This window comes from Anopheles marshallii, chromosome 3, assembly GCF_943734725.1.
Source record: "Anopheles marshallii chromosome 3, idAnoMarsDA_429_01, whole genome shotgun sequence".
NCBI lineage: Eukaryota > Metazoa > Arthropoda > Insecta > Diptera > Culicidae > Anopheles > Anopheles marshallii.
In genome coordinates this window covers 11,118,255-11,138,795 of record NC_071327.1, presented here as the reverse complement: position 1 = coordinate 11,138,795, position 20,541 = coordinate 11,118,255, and the positions used below count along the sequence as shown (strand labels likewise).

The following is a 20,541-nucleotide window of genomic DNA, read 5'->3' as shown; positions in this document are numbered from 1 at the left end:
AGCAAATCGCAAGAAAGATGGCGACCGAACACGAAGGAGATATGAGTGAAATTTCGAGCCTTACTGACTCTAGCGACGAAGGTAAGAATTATTGCAGTGGTTGTAAAAAAAAAACATCCGATTTATTTGATAATCTTGTGTTCAACGTGAAGGCAAAAAGGTGGTGGAAGAGGTTGTCGAAGCAGTGGAAGAGGTGGACAAACCGGCATACTCCGATGAGGATTTGGAAACGTTGGTGGGATTCATTCGTGGAATGATTATCCTGTTCGACTACGAGGATGATGATTTCAACGAAGAAGTGGCCGAAACGATCAAACTATGGTTGACCGATGCCAACAATCCGCTACTCTTTATCTTTTACGATGGCAACCGACTGTCAGCTTCGCTAGCGTTCCCGCTGTGTCCCATCAACGATCTGATGTACTTTATGCGTGAACCGGAACAACTGTTTAATGTGCTTGAGTGTTTCCACGATGACATCCTGTTCGGGACGCTCCATGGTGATATTGAAGGTTCGTTGCTAGTTCAACTAGAGCAAGTGTACGGACCGATGATACTGTCGAATGTGGACTGGTCGGAAAATGTAAAGGCGAACATGATCAATGGCTTCAATGCGTTCATGACGTACTTAACGGAGCTACACTATAAGCTGTCCGGCTTTACGTTACTGTACGTACCGCGCGAGGGAAGCGATATGGAGATACAGGAGGTGGTGTTGAATCGATCGATGATAAAGCGTCTTGAGGCGGTGGTGATTGATTGGACTGGGCAGATACGAGCAACACTCAGCGATACGCAACATTTCGTTCCGGATGATCTGGTATGCCCTTCGGACGAGTATAGCTTCTGGCTTTATAGACGTAAGTATGATAGAAAGGGGTTCAACGGGACACCGTGCTTACTGATTTTGTATTCCTCCTCTTCCGTCATATCAGATGAAGTACTTTCGGCTATAAGACTGCAGTATAAGGGACCCAATGTGCAGCACATAGTTCGCATACTAGAACTGGCTCAATCGCTCTACATAAAACATCTCAAGGACGTGCTGGAAGATCTGGACAAGGAAATCGAAATAGCGGAATCTAATATTCCCTTTCTGAAGTTACTGGTGGATCCGTGCTTTGCGATCGGAACTCTGGAGACGGCGGATGACTTTTGCTCGCAGCTGATCTACGTCATGCACATCATACGCTTCATCGGGCAAGATTCGAACTATCTCAATAGGGATGAAAGCATCACGAAACTGTTTCTGTATCTAAGCAACGAAATCGTAGCATGCTGCATGCGTGGCATCGATATTGATCGTATACTGGCAGGAGCGCCCCGGTATGGCATTGAGGTTTGCCGAATGAAAATTAACTGCTGTGAATCGTATAAGATCATCTACGAGGAGGTACTTGCTATAGGTTTTTCAATCTGTAAAATAACATACTGAAAATAACCCTTTCTACAACCCGGTAGATGTTGGAGCACTTTAAGGGGGAGTTCACCTGGAATCTGGACTATGCCGCTATCTTCAATCGCATCAATGCGTTCCTGCAGCGTTTGAACGACATTCTGGAAATCTGTGACGCAATGCTAATCTTTGGCAAGTACGCGGAAAGTACGGCCTACACCTCGTACCGGTTCTTTTGCAACAATGCGCAAGAGTTTGAACGGCGCTGTGATCAGGTAGAGAAGATCTTCCACAACGCCCTAGAAACGATCGAATCCGTCGGTAGTACGATACTGGACATTAACAATAAGGACTGGTATCGGTACATTGGCGAGTTTCGAGAAATGCTAAAGAGTCTAGATGACATCATAGAAAACCTGCTTTCGAACGTGTTCTTGATGTCGGAAAATTTGGAGGAAAAACTGAACGTACTCGTGACGCTGCTTAACTTTTACAAGCGAGAAAACATTCGCGAAAGTTTCATGCGCAAAATCGGTGAAGTGTGGAGTATGCTCAATGAGGAGATAATGCAACTTTCGAAGGATATATCCGCTGGTATAACAGAATACCCGGCACTGTTGCCTCCCCATGCGGGACGGTACGCTGTGCTGAAGATGCGATTTGATCATTTGACACATTTGCGCACGTTGATAGTCAATTGTCGCTTTTTCCCGGAGTATCCCCAGCAGGAGGAAGTATTGGCCCTGTACGAAGCCTGTGAAAAGCAAGTAAAGGCGGCCCTGAAAGGCTTCAGCGAATCATGGAACAAATCGATCACAACCGATATGGCGTCCTGGTATCAGCGAAATCTCATCTGTCGTAGTAATCTGCGACCGGGGCTGTTCGAGGTGAACATTGAGCGTCGCCTACTTGTGCTCTTTGACGAAGCGTACTACTTTAAAACCTTGGGCGTAAATGTACCAATGAGCCTGGATCTGGAAAAACACGAAAACACCCGGCTGACATTTGACAATGTGCTCCGGTTGGTGCTGTACTTCAATGGTGTCGTTTCGTCCATATCGGACAAAGAGCGCTTGTTTTTCAAGCCCATGATACAGCAAACGGAGCGCAAACTGGAACCGCTTCGGAGCAAACTCACCTGGGAGGAAGATCTCAGCGAGTTCATAGAGGGATATGTGGTGAATGTGCGCGAACTGCTGGACCTGATCGAGTTGTACAAGCGCGAAAATCACAAGATATCATCACTGGTAGAACGAATTTATGCCATGATTTTTGTGCGTCTTGAACAACAACATCCGGTCAATATGACGCAGCTCATGAACAGCGTAGCGGAGCAGAAGAAGACGGTGTTCACCGAACTGCTCGAGGTGCTGACAGAAGTAAGCCAGAACATTTTCACCGTGTACGACAGTCTTGGTTCGAACATACGCAAGATGGGGACGATTTGGGAACAATATTTGCACAAAATTGATAAACTACTTAGGGCGGCCATTTTCACCTGCACCTTAAACACGCTACGCGGTGTCCAAACGTCACTCGAGAATGCTCACTCAAATCCTATGCTAATGATAGAGATTCTACTGAAGAAAGAAGGCGCCGTGTATGAACCATCGGTGGAAGCGATAGAGCAGACATTAAGACGCCTTACTGAGGAGGTCTGTCTGACGATCCGACCTGTACCTAGTATGGCCCGTCGTTATCAGCTGGATAATGGTGATCGTAGCTTCTACTTACAGCTACTTGAGCATCCCGACTACATCCAAATCACTAGATCTATTGACGAAGTAATCAATGATACGGTGCGGCTCTTGCGGACCTATCAATCGAAGTGGAACGTATTTAGGCCCTTCTATGGCGTAGATAAGGCAGCATTTATCGAGCGCTTCAAACTAACAGCTATGACGTCGGAAGCATTCCAGAAGAATATCGAAAAGTTCGAAGAGCTACAGAACCAACTTTCAACGCAGGGCGATTTTGTTGTGTGTCGTTCGGTGGAAATAGACGCACTGAAGCTCAAGTACGCTCTCACAACTCACATTGCCGAGTGGCAGACAAACTACATCGAGTATTTGAAATGTATCGCTTATGGGAAAATTATTGGTAAGTATCGGGACCTGATGCTGAATGACGAACAGCGTGATATATTAAAAAAATATGTGTTCGTCCTTCTTTACAGACTTTAACAATATTTTGAAGAAAAACATCGAAGATTTACGTCACGAGCCGATGGAAGTGATTGAGTTGAAGCAGCTTGAGGAACGCTACCAGATCTGCTTCGACGAGCTGCCAGAGAAAGAGCAAGAAATTGGAATAATTCTAAAGTACTTCGTGGTGTTGGAAAAGTATGTCGCCGATTTGTTACCGGAAGCGTACGAATTGCGCCGTAACATTGACCACATTTGGGCACAGTATCAATCAGATTTGAAAGAAATTCGAGAGCAAATAGAAAATTACCAGGATCAGTTCAAGCTGTCGATGACCGGAGCGGCCGATGCGCTCAAGGTGGATGCACTGCAAATGCTGAAGATGCTACGAGAAGAAATGCCCACTTCGGAAGACTCGTAAGCGTAAATCTGGGCAAGGGACAAAGGAAGTGCAGAGAGGGGACATGAAATTGACGAGCACGTCTAAGGGTTTTATGAGGCCACTAGCAGCGCATCTAATGGCTCAGCTTGAAGCAGAGCACAAAGCGGGATATTTTGGAGTTCAGTCTAGCCGTAGCCTTTGGGGAGGCAGCAAAAAGGCTTCTCTATGCTTTTCATGTTGTGACTGATGGGCAAGCATTTCCTTCACATTCTCATTCTCATCCCGTAGGACTCCGGACGAAGCATTCGAAGCAATTGACCGTTTAATGATGCAATTGGAAGTGCTAGAACGCCGCGAGCGTGAGATCGAGGAACGGATGCGGTTGCTCGGTGTCGATTATGTGCGGTTGCCCGTAAGTTCTGTTATGGTCATTATTTTATTTCTCTTTGCTATACATGACTACCCTGATCCCATCCCACTTCTTGTTGCGGTGTGCAACACACATGAAGCATTATTTCCCAATGCCATTGTTCTGGGGGTAAAGTGCAAGCAGACGAGCAGATCGATTGCATGCCGCCTTGTACGAAATGGCCGGGAACTCCCCGCATCAACAGAGCAGCATTTGGCTGATTCAATCAGGAACGCCGTTGGCAAAGATTCATTTATACTTGCTAAATGGCGAACGTTTCGTTCGTTCAGTTAGACAGTGTGTGTCCGTAACCTTCAATTGATTTGTAGAAAATCGTTCAGGGACGCTATATGTTTACCAACAACAAGAGGAAAGTCATTGTCTATTTTTAGATTTTTAATTTTCCTTCGAAAGAAAACACTCTTTGCTCACTTGTTGTAAGATGTCTAACCTCATGTGTTGATTGAGAAATTGGTCATCGCGATTACTCTGGCCCTTCCGATTTAGAATGTGAATCAAAACGTTAATTTAGATCAGGCATATCAAACTGGTTTTGAATAAAACTCATCTTAAAATTTGTAGTTTTCGTAGCTTTACATTCGTTGAAATCATTACGGGTTGCAGTTAAACCCTCCAAAAATCCAAGCTGAGCACGTGATGCAGCTTAGTCTCGCGAGATATTTTTACATAAATTAACAATTTTACTCACTTTTATCGTTTGAGTATCATCACTTTCATTTTCAACGTTTGATTAATAACAACAACAAAAATGTATCCAAGCAGTTTCACACCGAGTTTGACATGCCTGAAAACGAGGCAACGTGCTTGCATTTCTGCTGAACGTGTACACTATCCTAAGAAAAATGCAGTTCAATTCCAACAATTAAACAAATCACCAAACATGACATCACGCCGGGATCTAACTACACAAATAAATAGACCGATTTTCTGAGAAATAATTCCACCTTTAAACGGCGGAACATTCACCATCTTTGTTTGTTAGGCTCTGCAAGAAATTCGTTCCAAGCTAGAAAATCTACGTCTTGTTTGGATGCTAGTACAAGAGTGGCGGATCGAACGGGATCGTATAATGGCCAAAAGCTATCGTACAGCGGATGAGAACGAACTGAACCTGTTGTCAGGCCACTTTCGACAAACATACGACAAGCTTGCTGAAGGTCCTATTGGACAGGAAACGTTTGATGTGTTCTTGCGCGTGGGTGAAGAAATTTCACACTTCTGCATCACGGTTACGATCGTGTGCACGATGCGGGCCTCCTTCATGCAACAGCGTCACTGGCTCAAGGTAACAGAAATAGCGAAATGGTGCGTATAGAAGACCCCTGTTTTACAGTAACGTATTGTCAAGAAAATTTCATTTGTTGTCATTTCGCTTGGATAACGTATAGCGAGGGGGCAAGCGAATTACCAGGGTCACAGTGCAGTTTCCATGTTATGACCGTGCTGGAACTGTACAATTACGAGGAAGAGCTGTTAGATCTGTGCTTTGCCGCACGTAAGGAACACGAGGTAGAGCTAGAACTGGAAGCGATTGCCGTACGAGTCCGGGCAATTGAATTCAACATTCGCCAAACAGCAAATGGGGCCGGATTTCTTGAGCTACGCAGCCCTGGCACCCATTTCACCACGCTGGCGGATAACATTGGGATCATAAATCGACTACGACGATCGCCCCATCGGCACCCGTTCCAATCGCTGATCGACTATTGGGAGCACACGCTGGGACTTCTGGAGGAGATGTTGGAGATAATTATGCGCATGGAGTACGAGTGTCGAACGCTGCACGAGCTGCATCGAATCACCCAAGGCATTGCGCGCGGTTCCAAGATGGATGATTTCAACGATGGATTTCGAAAATGTTTCGCTCAATGGTGTGAACTGATGCGCTACATTTCGACTGCGAGACTCGTGGAGGACGTGTGCCCGGTAGGACAAGAATTCATCGGTGAACTTGAGTCCGTTCGCAAGCGGCTCAATCACCAAGCTAAAGCATTGAATGATGTTCTGTGCGAACAGCGTGAAATTTTCCCGCGGTTTTATCTGCTCTCGGACAACCAACTCGTCCGTTTGATCTCAGCTCCATTGAACTACACACAGCTGGAGCAATCATTACCGATCCTGTACGAAAATGTTACACGGTTTCATCTGCTAGAACGGGGAAAACAGAACATCCCAAGCATTGGTGGGGTGTACACTCGGGACATGGAGTATCTACCGTTCGTTGGATCTCCTCCCGATCCAGTACGAGAACCGGATGGTGTGACTGAATTCATGAACGTACTCGAGTGTCACATCCACGATGCGATGCAAGATTTATTGTCGACATGTCATACCGCTTTACGGCGGGGCTACTTTAGACGGGTGGAGTCCGGGTGGTTGCGTAGCTGGCCGTTGCAGCTATGTCTGAAGAGTGCCGAGCTGCAGCACACTCTGCATACCAGGAATGCCTTGGTGCAGTGCAGTCTGCTCGGCAAGAAAAAACCGTTGAAAATGTTGCGTGCATTGCACACTAAGGTATGTTTTCCATTAATGCTACCCTTTTTACGATTTTGTTCCGCGAACCAATATGGGACGCATTCAAGCAAATCTGGGCATAAATATTGAGGCTTTATAGTCAAATACTCATGTCTCATTCGCATTTCGTCTTGGTCTTTGTCAGCTACTTCAAGAATTGACGGCTTCGGCTTGCACAAACAAAGAACAGTGGCAAAGCAAGAAGCTGAACGATTTGCTGGTTCTTGAGCTGAACGCGCGTGATCTGATCGAGCGACTATGTCGTCGAAAGGAGCTGCACGGATTGGAATCCTTCGAGTGGATTTCCCAGCTGCACTCGTACTGGCATACAACAGGCCGTAAGTGTATTATGCAGCTGCTTGATGCACGCTTTTCCTACGGTTACGAATGCAAACGCACCACCGAACCTATGCTGCTCACACCTGTCAGCGAGCGGGCTCGCATGGCAACGATACATGCGCTGAAATCTCGACAAATTCCACTGCTCCTAAGTACATCTGGCGGTTGTGGTGGACGACAAGTATTGTTGGAAAGTTTAGCACACGCTCTTGGTGTTTTCCTCCTCACAATTGAGTGTGATGAAAATTCTCACATGGAGAATCTAATGCGCATGGTTGATGGTGTTAGAATGGTCAGAGGATGGCTAGTGTTTAGATGCTTCGAGCGGTTGTCGAATGCTATCGTAGCTCAAATCAGTGATCATGTACGAGAAACGATAAGTGCACAGCGAAAACCAGTTACGATTAAACGGAAGCATGTATCAAGAGAACGATTTCAGTTGTTTGCACTTACCAGTTCCGGTAGTCTGCATTCCAGCAAGAAGATGACGCAGGAACTAGACAGAACACTATACCGGCCCGTTTATTTAACCACCGTTGACCGAGTGAAAGTGATCGAATCTTGGCTTTGGCTGGCTGGATGTGAGCACTGCACACTGATTGCTAAGTTAATCGAACTTTTTCTTTGTCAAATGAAGATTACGAATCCGAACTTAGTATCGAGAGGAACATTTTCGTTGCGGAAATTAAAACAACTAATTGTAAACATGCGATCTGTCAAACTAAGCCCGCCGGTAAACATCTGCAAAACGAATGACGTCACAGTACAAGGATGGAGTGTAGAGAAGCAAGCATTCCTTTCCGCATTTGTGGTAAGTGTTTAAATAACATTATTAGCGCATAACAGTCCTAAATCTACTAGGTTCCGTCTGTATTTCAGAATACGTATAAAGGTAGTATTACAGATGAAGAAATGCAAAATTGTTATCGTAATTTGTGTCTTGTTTACGGCGAGTTTGATGGCCGTTCGTCAGTCGCTGACCAAGAGCTCATAACCATGGTGCGAAATCAAAGTAAAGCATTGAAATACAAGGTAATCATGGCAGTTTCATCCGTAATCTAAGGAGCACAGTCACATCTTATTGTTTTAATAATTTATGTAGCTTTCAGATCGTATGATTGACAAGGTTTTGCTGCTGCATCAGTCACTTCTTGCAGTGGGCCGTCCGATAATGGTGACCGGGATGTCTGGAACGGGCAAGAGTGCCTGTATTGATATCGCCCTGGGCATAGCGAAGCCCGCCTACGAATCGTACCGCCTTATCCCCAACACATTACGAAAGTCCGCGCAGCCTGGTGTATTTGACCGGGAATGGCTAGACAACATCATACTGACTAGCTTGCGTTCTCCGTCTGGCAGTGAGTGCATCGGTAGAAAGTGTTTGATATTCGATAGCGTACCGTGCGGCGAATGGATCGATTGCGTCGCCCAGCTAGCCCGCTCCGGGCACTATATGAGCAACGATTTTACGCAGATGACGACCGATGGCCCTGACCGTGGCGTGAAAGTGATCGTCGAGTGCGTTGGTCCGCTTCATACGATGACGCCCTCGACGGTGTCACATTTCGCTCTAGTCCACATCGGTAACGATGATCTCGGTTGGATCGATGTGGTAGAGGTTTGGTTGGAGCAGAAGCCTCAGATCCTGTTGCGTGAGAAGTTACATGAACTGGTGACGAAAAACATGCAATCCCTTCTTTCGTTCCGCCGTCACGAATGCCAAACAATTGCAACTGTCGGCGATGTGGCGCTGGTACGTACATTCTGCCAGCTGTGTGACAGTCTGCTAGCGCCATTTGATATGAGCAAAATATGGCGCCCGGAGAGCGGTGAGACGACGCTACAGCAGTGGTCGGAAGCACTGGTGAAGGTGTTCTTTTTCTGCGCCGTTTGGTCCATCGGTGGTTCGATGGATGATGAAGGTAGTCGGAGTAAATATGATTTGTTGCTCCGGGAGCAGCATCCCGAGGCGGGGTACCCGTTAAAGGGAAACGTTTACCAGTTGTATGTTGACCTTCCCGAGGGCACGTGGCGGTCGTGGGATTCAAAACTGTTGCCCCAGATACCCACAGAAACGTTGGAAAGATCAGGCAACGGAGATAGTCGGAACATTTATCGTTGGTATGTCAAATAGGTATCCCTCATCCGAAGTGACAATCGGACATCTAGATTACTTTCAACAGATTGCGGAAGTGACGCCCCTCATGGAAATGTTATCATCCTTCTGTTTCCTCTTTTCGTGCAGCGCATACGTACGAAGTCCCCTCACGATCGCTTATGAATTTCTTGTAAAGGCACTGATGAGAAATGGAACACCCGTTCTTCTAGGTAGTGAGACGGCTGTTGGAAAGACGGCTCTTGTGCAGGCCATTTTATCAGAGTTGGAGCATGAACGATGGGCCTCGATGAGGATCGTTCTAACGCAAAGAACAACGCCCCTTCAACTTCGCAAACGTTTACGATGTCATGCGCTGAAGATCATGAAAAATCGTCTATATCCGGCGGAACGCAAACGTATGGTTTGCTTTTTTGACGATCTTCATACCATTCCTTCGAACCCATATGCGGTGGATGAGTTTATCCGAGGCTTTAGCGTTTCAGCCGGGTGGTACGAATCGTCCACTTCAATGTGCATAGAGCAATGTCAAACGCTACTCGCCATGCGCCTCCGCTATTGTCACTCGCCGACCCCTGCCAACATGCAATGTTTGTTAAACAAATGTCATCTCCTGGTCATGACACCTCCGGCCGAGGAACAGCTTGGACAAATCTTCACCGATATGATACTGTCAACCCTGGTAGAGCCAGCAAAACATGGCTCCGTGCTCAGACTGCTGGCGCCAGCAACGGTAGACTTTGTTGGGCGCCTCACGCGAAGACTTGCGCCCACACCGACACGGTTACGGTACCAATTTTCACTACAGACAATCGCAGCCATAGTCCGTTCGGTGTGCCATTGTCTGGGCGCTGACGGTCGGGATGCTTATCTGTCAGAAAAGGCACAGCTACTGCGGCTGTGGATACACGAATGTTACCGGGAATCGTGGGATAGGCTGGAACGGGCAGATCACAGGAGGTTCTACGAGCTGCTTAACGAAACCGTATCGGGCTACTTCGAGGTTACACTGCACGGATTGTGTCCGAACAATCAGAGTCCAATTTTTACCGACATGATGCACGGAAAGCCGAACAAGAATCCCTACGAAGACGTGCGGGATGTTAATCAATTGATGTAATTTGAGCTTTAAACCAGTTTGGAGAGCAAGCGGAAGAAATTTGATTTTAACCATTCCTACGCATTCTTACCCTTCTAGAACCCGCGTCGAAGAGCGATGGATTGAAGTTTCCGATGATTCCACGAAAAACCTCATCATCCACCGAGAAGCCATAGAACACACGACGAAAGTGCTCCGCAGCATTCGACTCGGTCAGGGCGGCATGATACTCATGGGTCATCCCGGTGGCGGTAGAACCGTGGCATGTCAATTCGCAGCCCGTCTTTCCACGTACAAACCGATCACTCTTCATCGGTTAAAAGTAAAGGCTCGAGATGAACCGGAAGCGATTGAGAGTGAGTTTTCGAGACTGTTTCAAGCGTGTCTGGGTCAGCAGGGTATGGTGTTGGTGATGGTGAATCTCGACGACACCGTAGAAGCGGAACCAAATGAACGACTAATGGAGCTGCTCGGTGGAATAATAGCCGGCGAAGAGTTAGGCGTGCTTTTTTGCGAAAGCAACACAAGCGAGCAAAGAAAAATACCAGCAGAAGGGACGGACGACACGGGTACAGTTGACTGGCAGAAAGTACGGAGCAATTTACACTTTGTCCTGTGCTTACCTTTGGAAGTAGCCGCTTTCAGGTTCGTGCTTCTTAAATGTGTAACTTCTTGACCTTGATGTGGTGTAGCACAGTAGCAGTCTTAAGGCAACGTTTCACTTTCATTGTCACGGTAACAAAACGCATTTGTTTGCGCTTCCCGTTTTGGTCGTTGGTGCATTTTAGAATTATTCTTCAGCGCTATCCTTCGCTGGCGCGTGGTCTTACTGTGGACTGTATGCACGATTGGCCGGAGGCGTCGCTACTGGAGATTTCTAAGAAGTACCTGCTCAAGAACGTTCCACTCAACGTACCCATTCAGGGCGCGGAAGCTGGCGATACAGCCAAGAAGGTAAGACCCTTTTTCAACCCTCCCAAACACAGCAGCCTAGTGTTCTTTTAGCGCGTCTTGCCTTGTTCCTTGTTTCGCCATGCTGGTGGTGTGGAACGTGTAAAAATGTGCTTCTGAATGTTGCATTTGGAGCTGATCAACCAAAATGTTGAGCATACCCTTGAAGAAGAAAAGGGAACGAAGAAAAAATGTTCCCTACGGGTATGCAAATGCAGTTTTTTGTTACTTAAGAAGATTTTTTTTTGCAGTCAACGAGGAAATCGCGAAACATTGTGCCACCGACGGAGACGACTAATTAAGCAAACAAACTCATGTTGACAGCACACGGTCGTTGGTGGGATGGGGGAACTGTTAAGCATGTTTGCAAAAAATGAAAGGGCGGTATGTTGTAGTTGGTTGTAGTTTGTGATCGCTACCAGATGGTTTGGATGTCATCACGAACCGGTCTTAGTTTTCAGCGCCTTGAATTGAGTTATTATCCTGCACTCTGCAAAGGGTACTGCCGTTTGGCTAACAATGTGCATTTTTTAAAGCAAATTATCCATCGCACTACATGATCTTCTGCCATGTCATCCACAGGCCCGAAGAAGAGAAAGCTTGGTCCAGAGTACCGAGGAGCGGCTCCAGATTGCGACGCATGATTTATTGTTCCGCATACATTATGCCGTCCAAACGGAGGCGACTTTGCCAACCGCCGCTAAGCGAAATATAATTGCACCCTGCAGTTGGTATTTCGAGTTGCTTGATACATTCGAAAGGTCAGTTTCGTCCACGACGTGATTTCGGGGAGTGAATGATAAATTTGAATGTCTTATCTTGTGAGCTCCTTTCGTTCCTGGTACCCTTGTGATTGCGTTCTTTCAGAGTGTTGCGTGAAAAAAGGCTCGAGTTACTGGCCCTTCATCGTAAGTTCCGTGTCGGTATCGAACGCATCGAGGATGCTACGCTAAAGGTGGCGAATCTTTCCGAGGAGCTAGTGGAACGTCAGCGTGAGATAGCGCTTTTTCAGGAGCAACTGGACGAGTTTCTGGAGGAAATCGGTCGCCAAACGAAGGAAGCGGACGAACAAACGGAAGAAGTGTCGGTGAAGCGCGTAAAGATCGGCGCAGAAGAGGTCGTTTGCAAACAGTTGGCCGAGGTTGCTGGAGCAGATTTGCAGCGAGCGATGCCGGCACTGAATGCGGCTGTTGCTGCTCTTGATTCACTCAACAAGAAGGACATGAACGAGATTAAATCGTACAGCCGACCTCCGACGAAAGTGGAGTTGGTAATGGAGGCGGTGATGATACTGCTCGGCAAGGAGCCTACCTGGGTGGAGTCGAAGCGTCAGCTGGGAGAGCAGAAATTCTTGGACACGCTTAAAGGATTCGATCGGAACAATATATCTGAGAAGACACTCAAAACAATAGGCGCCTACGTTCGTAATCCAGAACTGGAACCGGATAAGGTAGGAACTGTCTCTAAGGCGGCCAAGTCGTTGATGCTCTGGGTACGTGCGATAGAGAATTACGGCAAAGTCTACAAGTAAGTGAGCAAATATGCACTTCCAACTTGTGAATAGTTTCAATCGTTACTTCTATTGGTATGTAGATATGTAGGTCCGAAAATTCGTAAAATGGAAGAAGCTAATGCGTCGCTTTTGGAGAAGCAGAACGAACTTGCTGCTGCTGAGCGCAAGCTGATTGAGCTGGCGGAAAAGTTGGCCCTGTTACGCGCCGAGTACGATGCAAAGATTGCCGAAAAGCAATTGCTGGAAGAAACAGCACGCCAAATGGCAATCAAACTGAAACGCGCTCGCAATTTGGTGGATAATTTAGCCGGTGAACGTATCCGTTGGCTAGCGACCAAGACCGAACTTGAGGCTAGTTACGCGAGACTGATCGGCGACACATTGCTAGCGGCCGGTTTTCTAACCTACCTCGGTCCGGTGAATATCGAAACACGTACCTACTTTCTTGGGCAGTGGTTAATCGACCTGGAAACGCTGGATACTCCCTTCACCCGACAATTCTCGCTGGCTGCCTATTTTTACGATCCGGGCGTGTTGATCCGATGGCACGAGAATGGTCTTCCGCCGGATGATTTTTCCGCGGAAAATGCAACCATTTTGATGAAAAGTACGCGTGTCGGGTTGATTGTTGATCCACAGGAAGAAGCCCAGAAGTGGTTGATTGCGGAACTGGAAGGGCGCGTCAAGTTGGTTGACTTTGATGACGAAATTTGCGAGTCTATGTTGGTGGAAACGTTTGAACGGCACGAACCACTTATGGTGGAAAATATAAACCGTCAGAACGTGTGTCAGTTGGATGAACTGTTCCCACTGCGCGACTCAGTGGTGGCATCCTGTGTAAAGTGTCGCGAAAAAAATCATTCTGGCGTAATGGCGCATCCCTTGTATCTGGTTGGACTAGAGTCGCTACGTATGTCGGGTGCGTTGTTGAAGCGTGTGAATCAGTTGAGCTTTGTTCTGGGAGCAGAGGGATTGGAAATGAAACTGTTGGGTAAGTGTGATTGGGTGTTAAAAATCAGGGCATGCAAGAAATGAGCTTAAAACCGTAAATCACCGAACGGGTTTTTACCATCTGTGATCTTCTTTTCCAGGATTACTAGTACAAAGTGAAAATCCTTCCCTCGAGGAACGCAAGGAACTACTGCAACAGACGATAGTGCAAAACAAGAAAACGCTTGTGGACCTTGAGGAACAGATTTTGCGTATATTGAACGAAAGTAAAACGCCACTGCTAGAAGACGAAGAGTTGTATCATGTGTTGGAAAGCTCTCGGGCAACGTTCGAAACGGTTTCGAGTGGATTGCAGCAAGCAGAACAGACCCGACGTGAGATCGAAAATTCACGCGAAGTTTACCGTGCTTGTGCTGCCCGTTCAGCATTGCTATTTCTCGTCCTTGGTGATCTACAACTGTTCAATCCCCTCTATCGCTACTCTTTGGAATGGTATCAATCTCTGTTCCTGATTTCTCTCGAACGAAGCGGACGCGTGCAGCAGGTTGCGGAGAGAAAGCGTCGGATCGACGATTATCATTCCTTCAATGTGTTTAGGTAATTATTTCAACTACGAAACAATGTTCGAAACAATGATCTTACCACTGCCACTTTCCCACAGAATTGTTTCGCGCGGGCTGTTTGAAAATGATAGAAAGCTTTTCGCTTTCTACTTGTGCATACGGCTACTGTTCGCAGATGAAGCGATGAGTCCACGAGAGTTTCGCTTTCTGATATTCGGGGCGGGCAAAATCGACCGCCAGGAACAGATGGAAAATCCTTGCCGTATTTGGCTAACCGACACGCACTGGGATCAGTTGACCGATTTGGATCGGCTTCCAGGGTTTCACGGTATAATGGAATCATTCGCTGAGCTACCAGATGAATGGAAACAGTGGTATCTTTCTTCGGTGCCGGAAGTATCGCCACTCCCCGGGAATTGGGAGATAAATCTGAAAAAGTTCCAAAAGTACCTCATCGTGCGGAGCTTACGCTTGGACCGAATTGAAAGTTGTATGAATGATTTCACACGAGACACATTGGGAGTGAAATACGTAAATGTTCCCGTGGGTACACTAGAGGATGCCTTTCAGGAGTCTACCTCCCAAACTCTTATTTTACTGCTTCTGCGGGGAAATTCCAATCCGCTTGCGAAGCTAGAGCGATTGGCTCGAAAATCTCACGGTTCGTCCATGGCAGCAGGAAAAAAATGTTTCGAGACACTGGCCATAACTGACGACCGGATAGAAGCGTTCGTTGGTCTGCTCCAGCGAAGCATTATGGATGAATCATGGCTGTACATTAGCGATTGTCATCTTTCAGAAACATTCCTGAAGCAGTTGTCCCACGTGGTGGCGTTCTTGAAGCGCAATAATCTCAACTCCAAGTTTCGCCTGTGGCTTAGCACCAAGGCACACGAGGCACTGCCCTTGCAAGTTTTGCAAAACTGCATCAAATTGGCATACGAGGAACCAAAGGTATTGTTAAAGCGAACGTCACCAGCCGAACAGAAACTGTCAATCACCGTGTTTTTGGCATTGCTTTTCATCTTCCCCACAGGGTATTAAGCATCATATGGGAAATCTGTACGACGAGATCGGTGAGGGACGGTTCAAAAAATCGACAGCAGCGATGAAACAAAGTTCCACGAACGTCGCCACCACCGAGACACACTACAAGCGTTTGCTGTTCACGATGGCTTTTCTGCACGGTCTACTGCTCGAACGGAACAACTTTCAACAACTGGGATGGCACGAGTCTTACCAGTTTGTCAACAATGATTTTTGTGTAGGTGTTTAGGTAGAATGGCTGTATCCCATTTGGCTCGCATTCTTCTATATGTAATTACTTTGTTTTCCTTTCTTTGTTCGCTGCATCCAGCTGGCGGAGAGCCTTCTTTCGTACGGGCTGGAGAAGTTGCTCGTGAAGAAAGTTCCCGACCCACGGCATCATCGTGGCAAGGGTGGTCGCACAAACGCGAAAGCCTCGAGTGCGGACGTTAGCCTCGAGGACGATTTTCACGGTTTGGATCAGGGCGAGGATGAGCAACAGCATGATGCGACGCCCTGGCAGTTCATAAAGGGTGCCGCCCTGGAGCTTTGCTATGGTGGTAAGTGAAAGTCTTCGATAAGGGTTGGGTTACGGTTTAGTGCATGAAATATTTAAGCAAATTTGTTTAAAGATCATTTGCAACAAGGAGGAGAATGTCTGTAATTACACATAAGTGTGCCAGAAGGCGAGGTCAATATGCAAAAGGTCATATCGTTTACATCTTGATCGGATGGTGCTGGTTGAATCTGTAGTTCCGGTGTGGTATGTGATCAAACGCAGCTTGGCGTTCCGTGTACATAAATTATAACTGGAAATTGATAGTTAAAGTGTACTTCCCATACCAATGGATATCATAGTACAGTACCGGCAGTGGTATATATTTTCACAAAAAAACAATGAAACAATGAATATAGAAATTTAATTTATATGGAAAAAAGAATTTAATTTTTCAACCTTTTCTCAATTGGAGAATTAAGTCGGTCAACATTATTTTTATAAAGTTTTATTATTCATTTTTTTGTAATCTACACACTTTATACTTTCAATCTTCTTCGGCGCACTGAACTTCAAAGCCAACTTCAAGCAGTACCTGACAATGGAAGACCCTTAAGCAAAGGGTTTTACAGCATTACGACTTGTGTGCCAAACCAAGGTGACAACCTGTGACCCTGTAATCTCAGGAAGTGAAAAGCCCTCAATCGTGTGACTGTTGTATGTTTGATGCTTTTTATGAACCGCCAAAAATACAATATCGTCACCAGCTTGTTTATGGTTGATCATGAAACATCAAAGATTCACTGGCCGCCGACCACTTTATCGAGATAGCTGTCTATCAATCTACGGAGGTCGAAATTTGCCTTTCGGTTTTCTGGTTCCACGTATTGGATGTGCTCCAAAGAGTGTGTCGACTCAAGCGCTCAGCTATTGTGGAGGGCTGTCGTTTCTAAGCAATAGGGGGAAGGTTAGGGTTTATGATGGTTTTATTAAGCTGGTCTCTTGATGTTGCGCGTGTGGTGTATCGTAAATCGCCGTCCCATTCAAAACAATTGACCAGAAGTTAATGATCGAAAGATGTTTTGTCTAAGACGCATCATTCATAACCCGTCCAATGATGGTCAATGTCATGGTTGAGACTTTGTAGACTTTTGCGAAAATACACTACCAGTGAGAATGATTTCATAAGCGGCAAAGAGAGAAAACATGTTCATTTAAAACGGAATCGAAATTTGTTCAATTGATCTCAATTAGCTCAAATCGGATCGCACTGGGACCGTCGCGTCTATGAGACGTATCTGGAGGAACTCTTCCATCCGCGACTGTTGACACCGACGACTGTCGCGCCACCTTCGCCTGGACGTGGTTGGTTCCGGTTGCCACGGGACGGAGTGTACCAAACGTACGTGGAGTTCATCGGCACCAAGCTGCCAGACCGCGACGGCATTGATGTCTTTGGCCAGCACGAGAATGCAAACATTAAATATTTGAAATCACGCTCCGACTACATGCTGCAGATGCTAACCAGAGTGGCACAGGACCCATCGCATCAAGGGCCAGCCCAGCAGCAGCAACAGCAACCATACGTTGGGCAGGATCATGAGCGCGTAAGTACACTTTCAACTTCATCAAGCAACGTTTACAGAGGGAAGCTTGGAGATATCCAGGCGAGATTTTATATTCTTTTATTTGTCCAACGGCAGTGGTCGACAAGCTTACACTAGTATGTATTGTTTTTTTTTTGTAGCTAATAATTTAATTATTTTTTAAAGTTTTTAGGTGTTCTATAAGATGTACTTTAAGTAATGGTTTATTAACAATTTTGTTTACGGGTAACGGACGGCCCTGTGGTGTATAGGTATCGGTGTCGGTTTTTACATCACAGAACCGGTCAAAAAATTCCATCTGGACCGATCTGCCGTGCGCAGGATTGACTTTCCGACTACGAGTAAATAAAGTAAAAGAAAGCCAAAAATGGCAGGTCTATACCTCGTAAGGTTGTTGTGTTGATAAAAATAATTCTAAATGGTCAATCAGGACAATTAGAAGAGCTCACCTAGATTGACGTAGATAGCAATGATCTTCGTATCTAATTGAATCATTTTTAACTGTCGTTAAAATAAACAAATATAAGTCATGCTGTAGTTCAAGATTTGAAAAAAGTTTGCCGACCCCTGACTCATAAGTGCTATACAACGCACAAAGGAAATATTGTATCAAAAAAGCGTACAGTTGCATGGAATAGAGAGACTTGCACACACTTCCAGTGTACATTCGTTTTGTTTCGTTATAGTTTTTCTTCCTAAAACAAACGATATGCTTTCTTTCTTTTTCCTTTGCGTTTCAGACGAAGCAAACAATCTCGGACCTCTTATCGACACTTCCTGCTCACCTGGACTACGAGAATGCGCTCCGTATTGTAGGTGCCGGCGCAAACAGAACGTCCGTTTCGGATGCATTGCTGGCGGAGGTTCGCACCTACAATACCGTCCTTACACTGGTGCAATCCGACTGTCACTGTCTGTCCCGGATGCTGGCGGGTGCAACGAACGAACTGTTGGATGAAGATACCGGCAGATGGAGCGTACTGTTAGAAGCACTCCGGGTAAACAAGGTTCCCGAAAGTTGGGCTACAAGTGGTGAAGCAGAAGCGAGCTCCTGTGTGACTGTGGTTCATGTGTCACTTTCGGATTGGATATTGCAGCTAAAAGAACGCATCGGATACTTCCGACGGTGGACCGAAACGGGTCAGCTTCCGGTGGAGATTTTGTTGGGTCGGTTCAGTGATCCGAAGCGTTTCCTAAACGCTGTATTGCAGGTAAGTGAATTTGAGAGTTATTACCAAGGTTCGGGATGGATTGGATGTGATGCGTTTTTGCTTCGTTACTTAGCACCATGCTGCAGCGTACGGAACTCCTTTCGAAGAACTGCGGTGGGATTTTACGATATATAGTACGAACAAACCGTTGGAGCGTATTCCGATTCAGGATGGCTTCATTGCCTGGGGATTAAAGCTGGAAAATGGTAGCTGGGACTGGGAGAAGCAAACACTGGTCTTGCCGGACATTTTGGAGATGACTTGTCCGATGCCACCGATTGCCTTCCGTCCTATTCGAAGGTTCGCCGAAGCAATTTCCGAACCATTGCCATGTTACCAATGTCCAGTGTTTCACAGTTCGGATCGAAGTGAAGATGCTTTTATTTTAGTCCTTCCATTGGCAGTAAGTGAGCAACAGAACGAACAGGGTTGGAACATGTTTAATACGGCGCTGCTATTGAACGATTAGAATGCAAAGAAACTTCAAACAACACACGCTGGGAGTTTTGTTCAAGTGCGATCCAATTGTTCATTTATTATTAAAAATTACTTCATTAAAGAAATCGTACCCTTCGGTAATTAAAACCTAGGAGCGCGCGTACAAGTATTCAGATGGAACAAGCTTATGTAGTAGGGCTTCATGGTTTGGCCGTGTGCGTATGATTAATGAACTTGTTGGCTGCTGTCGATTGATGTTGCCGTTACAGTATCCTCGACTTCTTGCGCAATGCATTCATACCGGTTACGGTACTGGACAGAGAATTCAATTCGTACTTACGATACGTAGTGGTAAAGTATAAGTGTAGTAATACTATCAATCTTAAGTGACTAGCATCTATCCTTAATGTGTAATTGAAGCAGCAAAACGTAAGGCCCTAACACATATATTTCGCATTGCTGTCTATTCTAAATAGCCATTCTAAGCATTAACGCATGTGTTCCCAGTGACACACCATCATCGCAGTTCGAACGGACTATACATTTACTGTCGTTATTGGTTGTTGGATAGCTAATTGATTCCTCGAATGGTGTACAGAAGAGACGGAGGGCATTGGAATAAGCTCGATGGTTGTTGATACCAGTAGCGAAAGCGATGGCGGCCCAGTTAACAGCTCAACAATCGACGATAGATCTCTGAATTGTGGTGAACTAACAGATTAACGTTAACGAGCACTGGATTAAATAGAAAATGGAAGATGAACATAATTCTCTCTAACTCTCTCGTTTGCTAGGGTACTAATCAGCGTCTTGCCTTATGTACACATACTCGTCTAAAACACGGCTAACACTAAACTCAACTACCTTGAATGCGATTTAATATACGTCCGTATAGGTAGCTCCTAAATCGTCCAATAATCCCTTGCAAAGCTGCCGCAGCACACGGGGTGTGTAATCTTTTTCTCGTGCGAAAAAATAAAACGTAAAGAGAGTACGCGACTCGTTACGCGCAGCAAGTTGGTTTCCAGATTGTCGGTTACGTTTCCTTAAAGAACAATCACAAATTGTGTGTGTGTGTGTACACGTGTGTCAGAGGGTTTGTGGGCTGTGGTTGAGCAACTAAGGCTAGGTTATGATATTTGCTAAACATGGCAGGGGGACACAGGGTCACAATAATACACCTGCGGGAATAGATTTTCACCTTCTTTTCCAGCTCGTTTGGAACTGGAACACACTCAAAATGGAAACATCTTCAAGCTTTTCCCTACCTCGTCCACAGACACGTTCTCTAGATGGTAGTAAGAACATAAAAATACGGAAATCTACTTGCCACGCTATGGCTTGATTTCGGTTCTGCTACACACG

At 46.0% G+C, this 20,541-nt stretch overlaps 1 protein-coding gene across 1 annotated transcript; it reads left to right on the top strand.

Annotated features, from left to right (window-relative positions):
• The first annotated feature begins 17 nt into the window (after nucleotides 1–17).
• LOC128713567 (dynein axonemal heavy chain 2-like) lies at nucleotides 18–19,207 on the top strand. The gene is made up of 24 exons (XM_053808428.1): nucleotides 18–81; nucleotides 153–860; nucleotides 936–1,393; nucleotides 1,462–3,496; nucleotides 3,573–3,957; nucleotides 4,211–4,334; nucleotides 5,335–5,657; nucleotides 5,741–6,866; nucleotides 7,012–8,016; nucleotides 8,085–8,237; nucleotides 8,308–9,326; nucleotides 9,451–10,437; nucleotides 10,520–11,065; nucleotides 11,209–11,374; nucleotides 11,954–12,132; nucleotides 12,239–12,898; nucleotides 12,965–13,875; nucleotides 13,976–14,432; nucleotides 14,497–15,352; nucleotides 15,435–15,662; nucleotides 15,756–15,984; nucleotides 17,175–17,527; nucleotides 18,268–18,738; nucleotides 18,812–19,207. The coding sequence occupies exons 1-24, from the start codon at nucleotides 18–20 to the stop codon at nucleotides 19,205–19,207; spliced, it is 13,839 nt and encodes a 4,612-aa protein (XP_053664403.1).
• The last annotated feature ends 1,334 nt before the right edge of the window (nucleotides 19,208–20,541 follow it).